This window comes from Salvelinus alpinus, chromosome 21 (genome assembly GCF_045679555.1).
Source record: "Salvelinus alpinus chromosome 21, SLU_Salpinus.1, whole genome shotgun sequence".
Taxonomy (NCBI): Eukaryota; Metazoa; Chordata; class Actinopteri; order Salmoniformes; family Salmonidae; genus Salvelinus; species Salvelinus alpinus.
Genome location: NC_092106.1, coordinates 20,490,595 through 20,506,955, shown reverse-complemented (window position 1 = coordinate 20,506,955; position 16,361 = coordinate 20,490,595). Strand labels below are relative to the sequence as shown.

General features: G+C 42.1%; 1 protein-coding gene across 7 annotated transcripts; it reads left to right on the top strand.

Moving 5' to 3' along the window:
- Nucleotides 1-130: 130 nt before the first annotated feature.
- Nucleotides 131-14,688, top strand: LOC139547996 (phosphoserine phosphatase-like). Of its 7 annotated transcripts, none has more exons than XM_071357279.1 (7): nt 131-286; nt 10,901-11,044; nt 11,236-11,370; nt 11,594-11,739; nt 12,181-12,329; nt 13,882-13,943; nt 14,547-14,688. In XM_071357279.1, the coding sequence occupies exons 1-7, from the start codon at nt 243-245 to the stop codon at nt 14,575-14,577; spliced, it is 711 nt and encodes a 236-aa protein (XP_071213380.1). In that variant the 5' UTR covers nt 131-242; the 3' UTR covers nt 14,578-14,688. The 7 variants fall into 7 exon arrangements, with proteins under 7 accessions (XP_071213380.1, XP_071213384.1, XP_071213378.1 ...); XM_071357282.1 differs by having other exon boundaries at nt 242-415; XM_071357283.1 differs by lacking the exon at nt 13,882-13,943.
- Nucleotides 14,689-16,361: the final 1,673 nt, after the last annotated feature.

Below are 16,361 nucleotides of genomic sequence, written 5' to 3'. Positions count from 1 at the left end.
TTTCCTTGAAGGAGAGCTCTACTTGTCCCAAAATCACAGAGTGCACCACGCGGCTCATTGAAGTTGCATGGGCATCATACACAATGGCCGATAATAAACTGCCAATTGAGTTTTCCATCTCCTCGAAAGTGTCTCTGGTAAAAGCAAACAGTAGTGGGCGGTCTCACGTGCCGGCTTTCTTTTGATTCGCTCGGCTTTCTCTTCCTCACTGAACCTATTGAAAGCATCTGGGAAGTCGGCCAATGCTGAAACCGTGGACAGTGCCATATCAACGCTTTAGCAACCAGTAAGTAAGAACATTTTGCACAAACTTGTTTTCTTGTTGAAGAAAGTAGACTTAGTTTGCAGAACCAGCACATGCCAAAAAATACATATGAAGAGTAACATTTAACACCATCAAGGACACTTTGCACAGGTAATACAGACGTATATAATGTCCTTAAATTGATACATTATGTAACGCATTGCATGATTTCAAATTAACTACTGTTTTGCTCTGTGATGCCGACCGTGCACAAATGTATCGTAGTGGAAACTCAAGTTGGCAATGGCATTCATCACCTTTTGCGTGCATGCCGGGCACTTTTTCGCGAGGAGAGGGTGACGCAACAGTTGCACGATAGTCTTCTCCAAGGCTGCTGTTGTACTCTTGCTACTGCCAGCAACTAGAAGAAAACGATGCACGGACCGACTAAGTTAATTCGGTGTAATTTTTAACAATATAATATATATTTTAAAGTTTTGTTTCGTTAAATATTTTTTTGCACTGCATCAGTCGATTAATCATGTACGGTAGACAGTTTCTATCGCATGCTTGAGCTGATCACTGTCGTGTAATCAAACTTGTCTGTACGTGAGTAAAATAACTACTAACAGTATATATTTTATGAAGGCAAATTTATTGCTAGCTTCACATTACCAGCCACATGAGAGAGAGAGCAATGCTTTCTTCATGAACCCCTACGTTCCCCAGACGCCATTGGTCATATGCTAATCAGGATGCAATATGCAAATAACACCACATCTCCCCTTTTCAGAAGATAAATGGTACACTGCCTTTGTCTCAAAAAACCTCAAGGTATTATTATGTCTTTATGTCGGTAGGTCTAAGGGATTATTCTGCCTTTTTATGTCAGTACGTCTGTTCCTGTCTAGTTCTTCTGGAACATTTCAACATAGTCATGATTGTAAAATATTTTCTGTAAACTTTAACCCAAAATGCATCTCTCATTTCTTTTAACACAAATGTACCCCACAGGTAAATTAGAACTGTAACAACTTGACAGCTGTTGTTTTGTCCTATTTTTTATTTTATTTTTTACTTTGAGCTCAGTCTTTTTTGTTTTTGCTCTGATTTAAAAGTCCAGTCTTTGAGGTTTAACTATTGCTCGCCCAGACCTTGTTCTGGATGTAGCAGGTACATCCAGGATTACCTTGGGTGTTGGTGTGTCAGAGTGGTGAAGACACTTGAACCTGCGTAGCGTTGTTGTTCTCAGGTCCATCCATAGGGATGAGGTGATATCTGTTCCTGTGGACAGAACCGTGGGGAACTTCCACTATGTAGGATTGTGGTATTGCATGTTCCCTCAGCACTGTTCCTGTGATTTGAGTCCGTCATCAACACCTGTTTTCCAGGTGGGTGTCTGCTGAGGTTGCTGACTCTGTGACGCTTGTTGAAGCGTTGCTGATCCGCACTCCTTCTCTCCTTTTCCTTTGAGCTGACCACACCTGTGTTTGGGATTGATGGGTCTAGCAGCGATGGGAGTTTTGGCACTGTGGTACGACGCTGTCGTCCCATCAGCAGTTGCGCAGGGCTGAAGCTATTCTGGAGTGGGGTTGACCGATAGGCCAGCAAAGCAAGGTAAGGGTCAGCTGCTTTCTTGAGGAGGTTCTTCACCATCTGAACGGCGCGTTCCATCTCTATGTTGCTTTGCGGGAACTTTGGACTGCTGGTGACATGGCAAAATTCATACTCTGCAGCGAAGTCGGAAAGGGATCTTCCAGAGAACTGAGGCCCATTGTCCGTAACCAGGATCTCAGGTACCCCATGGTGGGCGAAGATGGACTTCAGATGAACTACGACGTCTGCAGACTTTGTTAGTGACAGGTTTGCAATTTCCACCTTGAGGAGTAGTCCACCACTAGCAGGTAGGTGGTGCATTTCAGAGTGAACAAGTCCGCTCCCAGTCTTTGCCAAGGTCTCTCAGGAAGTTATGATGGTATGAGTGGTTATGTGTGGTTTGTGCCCTCTGATCTGTGTCCTGCAGTTAAGCACAAGTTCGTTCAGTTGCTGGCTGAGTCCAGGCCACCACACAGCCTGTTGGGTGCATTCTCTGCACTTGACCACACCTTGATGACCCTCGTGCAGCTTAGTGAGGACATCATTTCGTAAGGCTGATGGAATTAAAAGTCTTGTTCCTTTCAACAGAAGACCGTTGTGCATTGTGAGAAAAGCGCGTTCTGCCCAGTACAGTTTCAGCGGTCCTTTGCATCCGCTGAACTCCGACCATCCTTTCTGACACATTGTCATGACTTTTGAGCACACACTGTTGGCTTTGAGTTGTTCTCTCAGATTGTCTATGTAGGAAACACTCGCTGGAAGCTGTTCCATGATGGCATTCACATATGTATTTGTTCTCTCCATGAGCTCCATTTTTGCAGCAGTAGCTTTGGCTTTGACTGGCGCACGTGACAACGTGTCTGCAGTCCACAGACTATTTCCAGGGACATGAGCAATCGTATAAGAGTATGTCATAAGTCTCATCCTGAAGCGTTGCATTTGTGGGGGAAGGTTGTCCCAATATTGGTTCCCCAGAAGACTTTGGAGCAGTTTGTGGTCAGTTTCCAGCTGAAAGTGTTGACCAATGAGAAAGTCTCTGAATCTTTCACATGCCCATATCAGCCCCAGAGCTTCTTTTTCCACTTGAGCGTGTCTCTGCTCGGTCGGTGTGAGAGATCTGGAAGTGTAAGCAACGGGTATCCATTCTTTGATCTTCTTCAGCAGCAGCACTCCTAGTCCGTAGGAAGATTCATCGGCTGACACCTTGGTCTCTTTGTTTGGGTCTGGATGTGGGTGTGGATGTCAGCTCCTCCTTCAGCTCTTTGAAGGCTCTGACTTGGTCGCCCCCCCCCTCCAGTACCAGTGGTTTTTCTTTGAGAGTAGGTCACAGAGGTTTGTCCTTTTCTGCTAACTGAGGGATGAACTTTCCCAGTTGGTTCACCATTCCTAGAAAACTCCATAGCTCGCTGACTTTGGATGGCTCTGCCATCTCCTTGACAGCCTGTCTTTGTCGGATCGGGCTGTACTCCTTTGTCTGAGATACTGTGGCCCAGGAACTTCACTTCCTCCTTTTGACAGGATACATTTCAAATAAAATTTTGTTTTTCACATGTGTCCCGAATACAACAGTGAAATGCTTACTTACAAGCACTTAACCTCTCTTGGGTACGTGAGACGTTAGCGTCCCACCTCTTCAACAGGCAGTGAAACTGCTGGGCGCCAAATTCAAATACAGAAATACTAATTATAAAAATTCAGAAAACAAAACATATTTTACATAGGTTTAAAGATTAACTTCTTGTGAATCCAACCACGGTGTCAGATTTAAAAAATGCTTTATGGCGAAAGCATACCGTACGATTATTTGAGAACATAGCCCACTAGACAAATCATTACAAACAGTAACCAGCCAAGTAGAACAGTTACACAAGTCAGAAATAGAGATAAAATGAATCCCTTACCTTTGATCTTCATATGGTTGCACTCAGCAGACATTCATTTACTCAATAAATGTTCCTTTTGTTCGATAAAGTCTCTTTATATCCAAAAACCTCAGTTTTGTTCGTTTTCTTCAGTAATCCACAGGCTCAAACGCAGTCAAAACAGGAAGACAAAAAAATCTAGCTTGTATCCGTAAAGTTCATAGAAACATGTCAAACGATGTTTATATTCAATCCTCAGGTTGTTTTTAGCCTAAATAATCGATAATATTTCAACCGGACAATAACGTCGTCAATTTAAAAGGTAAACAAGAAACGCAATCTCTCGGTCTCACGCATGAAAAAGCTCTGTGACACTTTAGGGTCCACTCATTCAGACTGCTCTTCTTCATTTTTCAGAATACAAGCCTGAAACAATTTCTAAAGACTGTTGACATCTAGTGGAAGGCATAGAAACTGCAATTTAAGTCCTAAGTCAATGGATACTGTAATGGCATTGAATAGAAAACTACAACAACAACAAATCCATTCAGGAAGTCTTTTTTTTCTCAGGTTTTCGCCTGCCAAATCAGTTCTGTTATACTCACAGACACTATTTTAACAGTTTTGGAAACTTGAGTGTTTTCTATTCAAATCTACCAGTTACTATATGCATATCATATCTTCTGGGCCCGAGAAGCAGGCAGTTTAATTTGGGCATGCATTTCATCCAAAATTCCGAATGCTGCCCCCTACCCTAGAGAAGTTAACCAACAATGCAGTTTTAAGAAAATCCCTAAAAAAGTAAGCATAACAGATATAATTAAAGAGCAGCAGTAAGTAACAAATGAAGGGCAATGTACAGAGGGTACTGGAACAGTGTCTATGTGCAGGGGGCACCAGTGTCGAGGTAATTATGTACATGTAGGTAAAGTGGCTATGCATAGATAATAACAGAGAGTAGCAGAGGTTGTTGTCCTGGCACCACACAGCCTGTTCTCTGACCTCCTCCCTATAGGCAGTCTTGTCGGTGATCAGGCCTACCACTGTTGTGTCATCAGCAAACTTATTGATGGTGTTGGAGTCGTGCCTGGCCGTGCAGTCATGAGTGAACAGGGAGTACAGGAGGGGACTGAGCACGCACCCCTGAGGGGCCCCCGTGTTGAGGATCAGCGTAGCAGATGTTGTTACCTACGCTGACCACCTGGGGGCGGCCCGTCAGGAAGTCCAGGATCCAGTTAAAGAGGGAGGTGTTTAGTCCCAGGGTCCTTAGCTTAGTGAAGAGCTTTGAGGGCACTATGGTGTTGAACGCTGAGCTGTAGTCAATGAATAGCATTCTCACATAGGTGTTCCTTTTGTCCAGGTAGGAAAGGGCAGTGTGGCGTGCAATAGTGATTGCATCATCTGTGGATCTGTTGGGGCGGCATGCAAATTGGAGTGGGTCTAGGGTTTCTGGGATAATGGTGTTGATATGAGCCATGACCAGCCTTTCGAAGCATTTCATGGCTACAGATGTGAGTGCTACAGGTCGGTAGTCATTTAAGCAGGTTACCTTAGTGTTCTTGGGCACAGGGACTGGTGGTCTGCTTGAAACATGTTGGTATTACAGACTCTGACAGGGAGAGGTTAAAAATGTCAGTGAAGACACTTGCCAGTTGGTCAGAGCATGCTCGGAGTACACGTCCTGGTAATCTGTCTGGCCCTGCGGCCTTGTGAATGTTGACCTGTTTAAAGGTCTTATTCACATCGGCTACATGAGAGCGTGATCACACAGTCGTCCGGAACAGCTGGTGCTCTCATGCATATTTCAGTGTTACCTGCCTCGAAGCGCGTATAGAAGTTATTTAGCTCATCTGGTAGGCTTGTGTCACTGGGCAGCTCTCGGCCGTGCTTCCCTTTTGTAGTCCGTAATAGTTTGCAAGCCCTGCCACATCTGACAAGCATCGGAGCCGGTGTGGTACGATTCGATCTTAGTCCTGTATTAACGCTTTGCTTGTTTGATGGTTCGTTGGAGGGCATAGCTTCCGGCTTTGAGTCCCGCTCCTTGAAAGCGACAGCTCTCCCCTTTAGCTCACTGCGACTGTTGCCTGTAATCCATCGGTTCTGGTTGGGGTATGTGCAAACAGTCACTGTGGGGACGACGTCCTTGATGCCCTTATTGATAAAGCCAGTGACTGATGTGGTGTACTCCTCAATGCCATCGGAAGAATCCCGGAACATATTCCAGTCTGTGCTAGCAAAACAGTCCTGTAGCTTAGCATCTGCTTCATCTGACCACTTTTTTAATAGACCGAGTCACTGGTGCTTCCAGCTTTAAATTTAGCTTGTGAGCAGGAATCGGGAGGATAGAGTTATGGTCAGATTTGCCAAATGGAATGCAAGGGAGAGCTTTGTGTGAGGATTAAAGTGGTCTTTTTCCCTCTGGTTGCACATTTAACGTGCTGATAGAAATGAGGTTAAACTGATTTAATTTAATTTGTCCATGATTTCATCTGATTTCATTTGTCCATGTTCAAAGCTAAGCCGGCTTTTTCCATCTTCTGCAATGCCAAAAGGCAGACAGTTGAAGTAGTAATGTCCAGAAGGTGTGATGACGGTTGTTAGCTTAACTGACTCCTTGGCTAGCGGAATCTGCCAGAAGCTCATGTTCGCGTTGAGCTTGCTGAAGATCTTCGCCCCGGCTAGTGAGCCACGGGTCTGTTGGACAGTGGGAAGTGTGTATTTTTCTCGTTGGGACTGGTAAAATCGACACATATCCACACGTCCCCGTTCTTCTTTGGGACAACCACCATGCCGGCTCACCAGTCCGTGGGCTCCTCCACTCTGGTAGCAGCCTTGAACCCTTGCTTGCACACTAGCTCTTTCTTGACTTTTGGCAGCAATGTCAGAGGAATCCATCATGCAGTGAATAGGGCTCTGCGCCAGGTTTCAGCTTGATGGTATATGGTTCTTGTACTGTGCCAAGACCGCTGCACAGCTTTGGATAGCTTTCTTTCAGTGCTTGTAAATGTAATGCTGTCAGAGTCGAGCTACTAGCTCATGCTTTGTGATCGCTGGTCTGCCTAGTAAAGCTGTGTGTAGATCTCTGACATACACGTCCTCCAGTGTCTCCTTTTCTTAGAACCACACTTGCGATGCCGATCACGTCCAGCGGCACTCTTCCTGGTCCTAGCAGAGGCACCAGTGTCTATTTTAAATGTCACATTTCTGTTCGTCACTTGAATGTCAATCATCCTGCTCTTATTGTTCCTCGGAAAATGCTATCATCCTTTTCTTTGAACCTCGTTAACGGCTGTTAATGACACGTTGGTAATGTCCTTTTTCCCCCACAGGAGTGACACACTACTTCATTAGCTGCACACTGTGCTCTTGGATGGACAAGGATTTTGACACAGTTTTGACACTGACTGCTTTTTGTCATTAGTGTTTTCATGGCTAGCTTTCTCATGCTGGAATTTCTGTTTCCACTGGCTGCCTTTCTGCATAACTCTATCCACTGGGCACAATAAAGAATGCAAGAAATCCATCTCTTATTTGTCCATACTGTTTTTGCTGGAGTTCGTTTAGGTTTAGACCCCTCAAAACGTAATCTGCTTCGTCGCCCGTACAGTACATACAGTAGTGTTTACCTGGTTTTTCTCGGTAGATGTGTGAAGATTACTCGCCTGACGAAAGCGCTCGAACCTCCTAAGCAATTTGGTCCATTCTTGAGGTTTAGAAAAATCGAACGTCTCCGGCGGCTATATGCTAAATGTGGGGCTTGGGCCTGTATGCGCGAGTATCTATGACCCTCCCGCTGTACTTTGCACGGGTGCGGTGGCTACTGTGCTTCTCCTGCGACGTCTTCCATGCTGATTAGACTCCTCGATTTTCTTCCCAAAACTTTTCAACCAGTTACTGTAAGCTAAACTCTGTTAGTAAATACACTCGTTCTAGTCCACTTCTGACACCATGTTGTGTAATCAACTTGTCTGTACGTGAGTAAAATAACTAGTAATGGTGTATCTTTATGAAGGCACATTTATTGCTAACTTCACATTACAAGCCACATGAGAGAGAGCGACGCTTTCCTCATGAACCCCTACGTTCCCCAGGTCCTCATTTAGCATATGGCCAATCAGGATGCAATATGCAAATAGTACCCCAATCACATTATCTTACCTTTCAACTCATTTGGCCAAATTCTCAGCCTGGTTTCAGACTAGACATAACATAGTAAATTAAAATCCTGGACACTCAAATTAGTATGGTCTGTTACATTTGGTATGGTTACGTAAGACAGAAAGTTACTTTAGGCAAAAAAACAAAAGGAGGGTGATTGGTCAGAATGGGTGGGCATATAACGTAAATGTCTAGCAACCCAACATTTCAACTACTTAGTACTTTTTAGCAAATTTGTAGCTACATATCATGTTAGTTAACCCTTCTCCTAACCAATGTTCCCTCAAAAGATTTTCATCACTTAGTAAATTTCAGGTCTGCTGAGTGCAAAACTTGAACCTTGTGAAAGTTCTGTGCAACATCCGGTGCACGTTTACTGTGAACACTGAGTCAACTAGACTACTGTGGCTATTTGATTATAAGGCAGGCCTACCAGTGGCCTATCATCAATGGAGAAAATGCATCCCGTAACATTTTAACATGGACATAGCTGTTCTACCGTTCAGCCTACAGTAGCAACCAATGTGTGGTTTCATAATTTGAGAAAAAATAAACATGCAGGGCTTGACATTAACCTGTTTAACCGCTTGTCCTTCAGGCAAAATAAAATGTGTCATTATTCCCATACCATTATTACAGAGAATCAGACAAATTATGCTACCCAGTTTATTCAAGCCTGTCTCAAAATACAACCCTGCCCCTTTAAGACAAAAATAGCGCTTCACCTGAGTTGCTTTTCAAAGATGTCTAGAAATGCACACATTTTGTGCCCTTGTAGGAAGCTCCCCCATTGCTGACTACAAATTATAACTGGGCAAAAAACTCACTAACTAGGAAAGAATATGTACAAATGTGCACACATACAGTTGAAGTCGGAAGTTTACATACTTAGGTTAGAGTCACTAAAACCCGTTTTTCAACCACTCCACAAATTTCTTGTTAACAAATTATAGTTTTGACAAGTCGGTTAGGACATCTACTTAGTGCATGACACAAGTAATTTGTCCAACAATTGTTTACAGACAGATTATTTCACTTATAATTCACTGTATCACAATTCCAGTGGGTCAGAAGTTTACATACACTAAGTTGACTGTGCCTTTAAACGGCGTGGAAAATTCCAGAAATTGATGTCATGGCTTTAGAAGCTTCTGATAGGCTAATTGACATCATTTGAGTCAATTGGAGATGTTGATGTATTTCAAGGCCTACCTTCACAGTCACTGCCTCTTTGCTTGACATCATGGAAAAATCAAAATAAATCAGTCTCAGAAAAGACCCCAGAAAAAAAGTTGTAGACCTCCACAAGTCTGGTCAATCCTTGGGAGCAATTTCCAAATGCCCGAAGGTACCACGTTCATCTGTACAAACAATAGTACGCAAGTATAAACACCATGGGACCACGCAACCGTCATACTGCTCAGGAAGGAGACAAATTCTGTATGTACTTTGGTGCGAAAAGTGCAAATCAATCCCAGAACAACAGCAAAGGACCTTGTGAAGATGCTGGAGGAAACAGGCACAAAAGTATCTATCCATAGTAAAACCAATCCTGTATCGACATAACCTGAAAGGCCGCTCAGCAAGGAAGAAGCCACTGCTCCAAAACCGCCATAAAAAAGCCAGACTACGGTTTGCAACTGCACATGGGGACAAAGATCGGACTTTTTGAAGAAATGTACTCTGGTCTGATGAAACAAAAATAGAACTGTTTGGCCATAATGACCAACGTTATGTTTGGAGGAAAAAGGGGGAGGCTTGCAAGCCGAAGAACACCATCCCAACCGTGAAGCACGGGGGTGGCAGCATCATGTTGTGGGGGTGCTTTGCTGCAGGAGGGACTGGTGCACTTCACAAAATAGATGGCATCATGAGGCAGAAGAATTATGTGGATATATTGAAGTAACATCTCAAGACATCAGTCAGGAAGTTAAAGCTTGGTCGCAAATGAGTCTTCCAAATGGACAAGCATACTTCCAAAGTTGTGGCAAAATGGCTTAAGGACAACAAAGTCAAGGTATTGAAGTGGCCATCACAAAGCCCTGACCTCAATCCCATAGAAAATTTGTGGACAGAACAGAAAAAGCATGTGTGAGCAAGGAGGCCTACAAACCTGACTCAGTTACACCAGTTCTGTCAGGAGGAAGGGGCCAAAATTCACCCAACTTATTGTGGAAAGCTTGTGGAAGGCAACCCGAAACATTTGACCGAAGTCAATTTAAAAAAAAAAAAGACAATGCTACCAAATACTAATTGAGTGTATGTAAACTTCTGACCCACTGGGAATATGATGAAATAAATAAAGGCTGAAATAAATACTCTCTACTATTATTCTGACATTTGACATTCCTAAAATAAATTGGTGATCCTAACTGACCTAAGACAGAGAATTTAACAGGATTAAATGTCAGGAATTGTGAAAACTGAGTTTTTAAATGTATTTGGCTAAGGTGTATGTAAACTTCCGACTTCAACTGTAGCTACATGTAGCTTTCGCCTTGATCTCAACAAGCGCATCTACTCAATACCGCTGTAAAAACGGTCCAGTTCAAAGTGAATTTCACAGATCCATATATATGGCAATGGTCTATTTGCATATATGTCTACTGCACATCTGATTGGTAATGGCACACCGGTCTGTGTAGAGTACATGCCTGAGTCGTGCCTGTCATTGCAATAGACTTCTACTCCGATCTGTCTGCCTGCAACAAAATCTCTCGTATAGTTAGTTTTGCATACTAAGTCTTGCATAGTTCGTTTTGTTTCGGTATGTTACATTGAATGTGGCTAATATTGTGTTGATTCGATCACAATTCCCACAGTAAAGTGAAACGTTGATCGTGTTAACTAAGGGGAATAATTCTAGAAAGTTGAGTGAAGTTCAATCTTGTGCTTTTCTGTCTACTATTAACAAATGTAATTACTTGTCCTTCGATGCACTCATCACTTTCAAATACACTCGTCCTGTCCAAATAGAAATTACCGCTGTCAGTTAAACAATCAATTATGTTTTTGTCTCTCCTGCGTGCTCTTGCTTCAGCATAATGACAACTTTATCACAGACAAAGGAAATCTTCCGGAGAGCAGATGCTGTGTGCTTCGACGTGGACAGCACTGTTATCAGAGAAGAAGGCATTGATGAGCTAGCCAAATTCTGCGGGGTTGGAGATGCTGTCACAGAAATGTATGTTGTGTAGCAATTCGTAATGATTTTAAGTGTGCTGAAATGCATGTTTCTTTCTTCTCTCCTTTCTTTATCTAGGCCCATCTACATTCCCCTGTACATTTCCCTGTGCCATAATTTTCTACATGTTACTTTCTAAATGTTAAATTTGCAACATATTTGTTGAGTACATTGTGTTTCTCTCATTTCAGGACTCGCAAGGCCATGGGGGGGTCAGTGACTTTTAAAACTGCTCTGACGGAGCGCCTGTCCATCATCCGATGCTCGAGGGAACAAGTGAACAAACTGATAACTGACCACCCTCCCCAGTTGACGGCAGGTATTAAGTAAGTGGTTGTTGATTTCAATTGGTCAGTCTTTTTTTCCCACTCAACATTATTTGGTTATTAGCAGAGGCTATGGTAATTTGATCATAATTCTCACATAAAATGGTTGAACTAGTAGTCTCTTCAAGCTGGGTGTCTAACCTCAAGTTACAATCGCTTATGAAACCTGTACTAATTTCTGCATGTTGTAGAATAAATTTACACATTTCTGTACATTGTCCAGGGAGCTTGTTGATACTCTGCACCAGCGCAACGTGAAGGTGTTCCTGGTCTCTGGCGGTTTCCGCTGTATCGTGGAGCATGTCTCCACTCAACTCAACATTCCCCTCCATCACGTGTATGCCAACCGCCTCAAGTTCTACTTCAATGGTAAGAGCAGATCAGAGCAGTATCAGAATCACCTCTCACACTGTGGAAGGGATGAAGTGTGGTTGATGACAGTATGATCATTCATGTTTTAATATTATTGGTTGTTTTGGTTTGATGGCTGGAAACAAAAACGGGTGGCCATCTTGTTACTCCGGTATCCCTGTACATTTGATATTGGCACTGACTCTGTATATAGCTTCCTCTCTTATTTCTTAATTCTCGTTTCCTTTATTATACATATTTTTTTATTTGTATTAGTTATACTCTTTTGATATTGATTACTGCACTGTTGGGTAGAGCTTGCAAGTGAAGCATTTTACTGTACTTGTGACAATAAAACTTGAACTGGACTTCAGAGGGCTGGTTTCAATCAAGCAAGCAGTAGATTGGCCTCTACAGGGAGGAATTCTTTACTAATTTGTTGTTCTATTTTCCTTCTAGGTGAGTTCGCTGGCTTTGACGAGACCCAGCCCACATCTGAGAGTAATGGGAAGGGGAAGGTGATCAGCATGCTCAAGGAGAAGCACGGCTTCAAGAACGTGGTGATGATCGGTGATGGAGCCACAGACCTGGAGGCCTGTCCCCCTGCAGTAAGTGTTGTCTTGTCAATACACTAAAAGACAGGTGACAAGCTAGTATTTATAGCTGTTATTTATGTAATCTCCGGCTTTCTGTCATGAAATACTTTATTGTCCATTTTGTGGAGGAAATTTGTATTTTGTCTCTGCGCCCAACACCCCTAGACACCACAGAAACACGCACACAACACATTTTTAGGTGGAACACAGAGTCAACAGCAGTGCAGTGCCTCTGGAGGAGTTAAAAGACAAAAGACATCCAGTGTCCATTATTACTTTACATTATAGCTGCCTCTAACACCTGACAATCTAGTATTGGGATGTATTCATTAGTCGCAGACCGTAGCAAAAAGTTTTGCAATGGAAACGGGTTTCTATTCGACAAAATCAGGTAGGTTCCTCCCCGGTTCAATCCAGTTGCTTCTGTTTGGTTCCTAGTGAATAAACCCCTGCAACTGTGTCTTTAAAAAAGGTGCTTAAAACTTCTTATGGCTGGGGGCAGTATTGAGTAGCTTGGATGAATAAGGTGCCCAGAGTAAACTGCCTGCTACTCAGGCCCAGAAGCTAAGATATGCATATTATTAGTAGATTTGGATAGGAAACACTCTGACGTTTCTAAAACTGTTTGAATGAAGTCTGTGAGTATAACAGAACTCATATGGCAGGCAAAAAACTGAGAAAAAATCCAACCAGGAAGTGGGAAATCTGAGGTTTGTAGGTTTTCAAGTCTTTGCCTATCCAATATACAGTGTACAATTTGGTCCGATTGCACTTCCACTAGATGTCAACAGTCTTTAGAACCTTGTTTCAGGCTTCTACTGTGAAGGGGGAGGTGACGAGCTGTTTGAGTCAGGTGTCTGGCAGAATTACATGAGCTCAGTCTGGCATGCGGACGTGAGAGTTAGCTGCGTTCCTTTTCATTTCTAAAGACAAAGGAATTGATGTTTCAAAAAAGATTTACGGAAAAAGCACACCATGCAATAATCTGAGTACAGCACTCAGAGACCAAAACAAACCATACAAATACCTGCCATGTTGTGGAGTCAACAGAAGTCAGAAATAGCATTATAAATATTCACTTACCTTTGATGATCTTCAGAATGCACTCCCAGGAATCCCAGTTCCACAATAAATGTTTGTTTTGTTCGATAAAGTCCATCATTTATGTCCAAATACCTCCTTTTTGTTTGCGCGTTTAGTTCACAAATCCAAATTCATGAAGCGCAGGCCAGACGAAAAGTCAAAAAGTTCCATTACAGTTCGTAGAAACATGTCAAACGATGTATAGAATCAATCTTTAGGATGTTTTTATCATAAATCTTCAATAATGTTTCAACCGGAGAATGTGTGTTTTGATTCTTTGTGTTATCTTTTACCAGATCTAATGTGTTATATTCTCATGCGTTCATTTCACATTTCCACAAACTTCAAAGTGTTTCCTTGCCTCAGGTCCTGAGCTACAGCCAGTTAGATTTGGTTATATAATTTTAGGTGAAAATTGGGGGAAAAAGGGTTAGATCCTTTAATTAAACAATTATCCTCACCACATTGATTTGTTTTTCAGAATGCATTCATTGGATTTGGTGGAAACGTGGTTAGGCAGCAAGTAAAGGAGAGAAGTTTGTGGTACGTCACAAGTTTTAGAGAGCTGCTAAAAGAACTGGAGAAGATTTAACAACAAGGAAATACCATAACCTGAACCCTCTTACAACTATTGTTACTAATGCTAACATCAGTGTTTTATTTTCACCTAATGGTGTTATCCAGTGCACAATATTTTTTATTTCCAGTCAATAGATTTTTTTTATTAATAAATGTTTACACTACAATAGTGTCTTCTTGGGTTTGACCCCTGTTGATTTTTATACTAGATGATACTAAAAAAATTAAAGTTAACTAAATGTTATCCTTTTTGGAGGGTTTTGAGCAGGGTTGGAGTCCATTCGATTTCATTTCAGTATGTTTGTTTAATTCCCGAATTCAATGAATTGAATTGGAATTGAACCCAACCCTGGATTGGTGTGTTTTTTAAACTGCACTTTTGTGGTTTTGTCCTTACTTCAAACTTTTGTGGGAAAGGTAATAAAACTACTGCATTTTACAATATGTGCCATTAAATGCCTTTATAGATGTAAATGTTTTGCCATTGACACTAATAATAGTAAAAGTGTAAAATGCAGTTCTGAGTATGTGTGGTCATTTACTTGTTTGTTTTCTTTGTGTCAACAGCACAACAGCCTCTGATGGTATCATCCACTAAACAATGACATAACTACACAGTGAGCTCAAAGTATTGGGACAGTGACACATTTTTTGTTGCACTTTGGATTTGAAATTATACAATGAATAAAGTGCAGACTGACCGCTTTAATTTGAGGGTATTTTCATCCATATCGAGTGAACCGTTTAGAAATTAAAGCATTTTTTGTACATTGTCCCCCCATTTTTAGGGGACCAAAAGTATTGGGACAAATTCACTTGTGTATTAAAGTTGTCAAGAGTTTCTTATTTGGTCCCATATTCCTAGCACATTAAGTGTTTTCTAAACACTTGTACATTAATATGAATGCTACCATGATTACGGATAGTCCTGAATGAATTGTGAATAATGATGAGTGAGAAAGTTAGAGGCACAAATATCATACCCCCAAGACATGCTAACCCAACGGTTCCCAAACTAGGGGTCGCCTGGTATTAAAATAGGGTCGCAAGAGAATTTCCAAAACCCTGAGAAAAAAAATATTTATAGTATGTATATTATCTTTGTATCTCAAAATCATTGTAATATGGTTAACTTTAAAAATGAAAATTATTCAAATCTAAAATATCAAATTCAACCAGGGAGCGCCCTTAGATCATGAGAAAAGGTCGCACTTGACCGTTGCACTTGAATCATTCCCACGGGGAATGACTAGGCCCTCAATGCTATGAAACCACAGACTATTGCAGAGACTTATTACTGGCCACAATTGATATGGTGAAAACAATGTGTTGGGAGTCAGAGGCACAGAAACACACATCAATACCTTTGTCAGATAACACTGTTAAACAAATAATATATGCTATTGCTAGCAATCAAGAGGAAACTCTGACTGAATGACTCAAACTCCCCAGCTTATGCTCTCCAAATGGACATTAGCTGTGAGGGCCGAGATGCCCATGCATTGACTTTTGTTCGCTATACATGGCGGGGGATGCTATTCACGAGGACATTGTTCTGTCTCATTTTTCCAAAGCATGAAATGGTATATGGGATGTTCAGTTTGCTGCGTGGCTATATTGACGAAAAACAGATTCCATATGGCTATTTGGGGCTCCGTCTATCACGGGACGGTGGGCAGGCCTCTGCACTCTAGTTGTGTGTCTCCCTCTGCCAAATGGATGTATAGTATGATACACCGAGAGCAACTGTAGGCAAAAGAGCTGAGCACAACTCAGAGATATACTGCAGCAGGTAACTTAGATTGTAAACGACATCAAACCATGTCCACTGCGCGCACGCCTGTTTGCAAAACTGTGGAGATATGGGATCGGAGCATGACAATGTTCTATTTCACACCGAGGTTTGGTGGTTATCGAGGGGGAGTGTTAAAAAGATTTTTGAGAGAGGAACTGTTGTCATTCACAATGTTTGTAAAAAAAAAAATGAAAGACTTTCGGTTGACTTTCTGTGTAATGAAAATAAAATAACAAAACAGCACGATTGCTGTAAACCCCACGTTTTAAGATGACCACAAGCATCCCTGTTCCTAAGAACTCTAATGCCACAATTACTACTGCCCTGTAGCACTCACTTCTGTAATCATGAAGTGCTTTGAGAGGCTGGTTATGGCACACATTAACTTTGCCACCTTAGACCCACTCCAATTTGCGTACCGCCCCAACAGATCCATAAATGACTCGATCTCAATTGCTCTCCACACTGCCTTCGCCCACCTAGATAAGAGGAATACCTATGTGAGAATGCTCTTCATTGACTACAGCTCAGCGTTCAACACCATTATCAACCCAAGCTCTTCACCAAGCTTAGGACTGGGTATGAAC

Bases quoted from the DNA above. Each gene is read 5' to 3' on its own strand.
- LOC139547996 (XM_071357277.1), top strand. From the start codon at position 243: ATGCTGAAACCGTGGACAGTGCCATATCAACGCTTTAGCAACCA. The intron at 11,045-11,235 runs GTATGTTGTGTA...CTCTCATTTCAG, and splicing joins GGAGATGCTGTCACAGAAAT to GACTCGCAAGGCCATGGGGG. The intron at 11,740-12,180 runs GTAAGAGCAGAT...TTTTCCTTCTAG, and splicing joins CCTCAAGTTCTACTTCAATG to GTGAGTTCGCTGGCTTTGAC.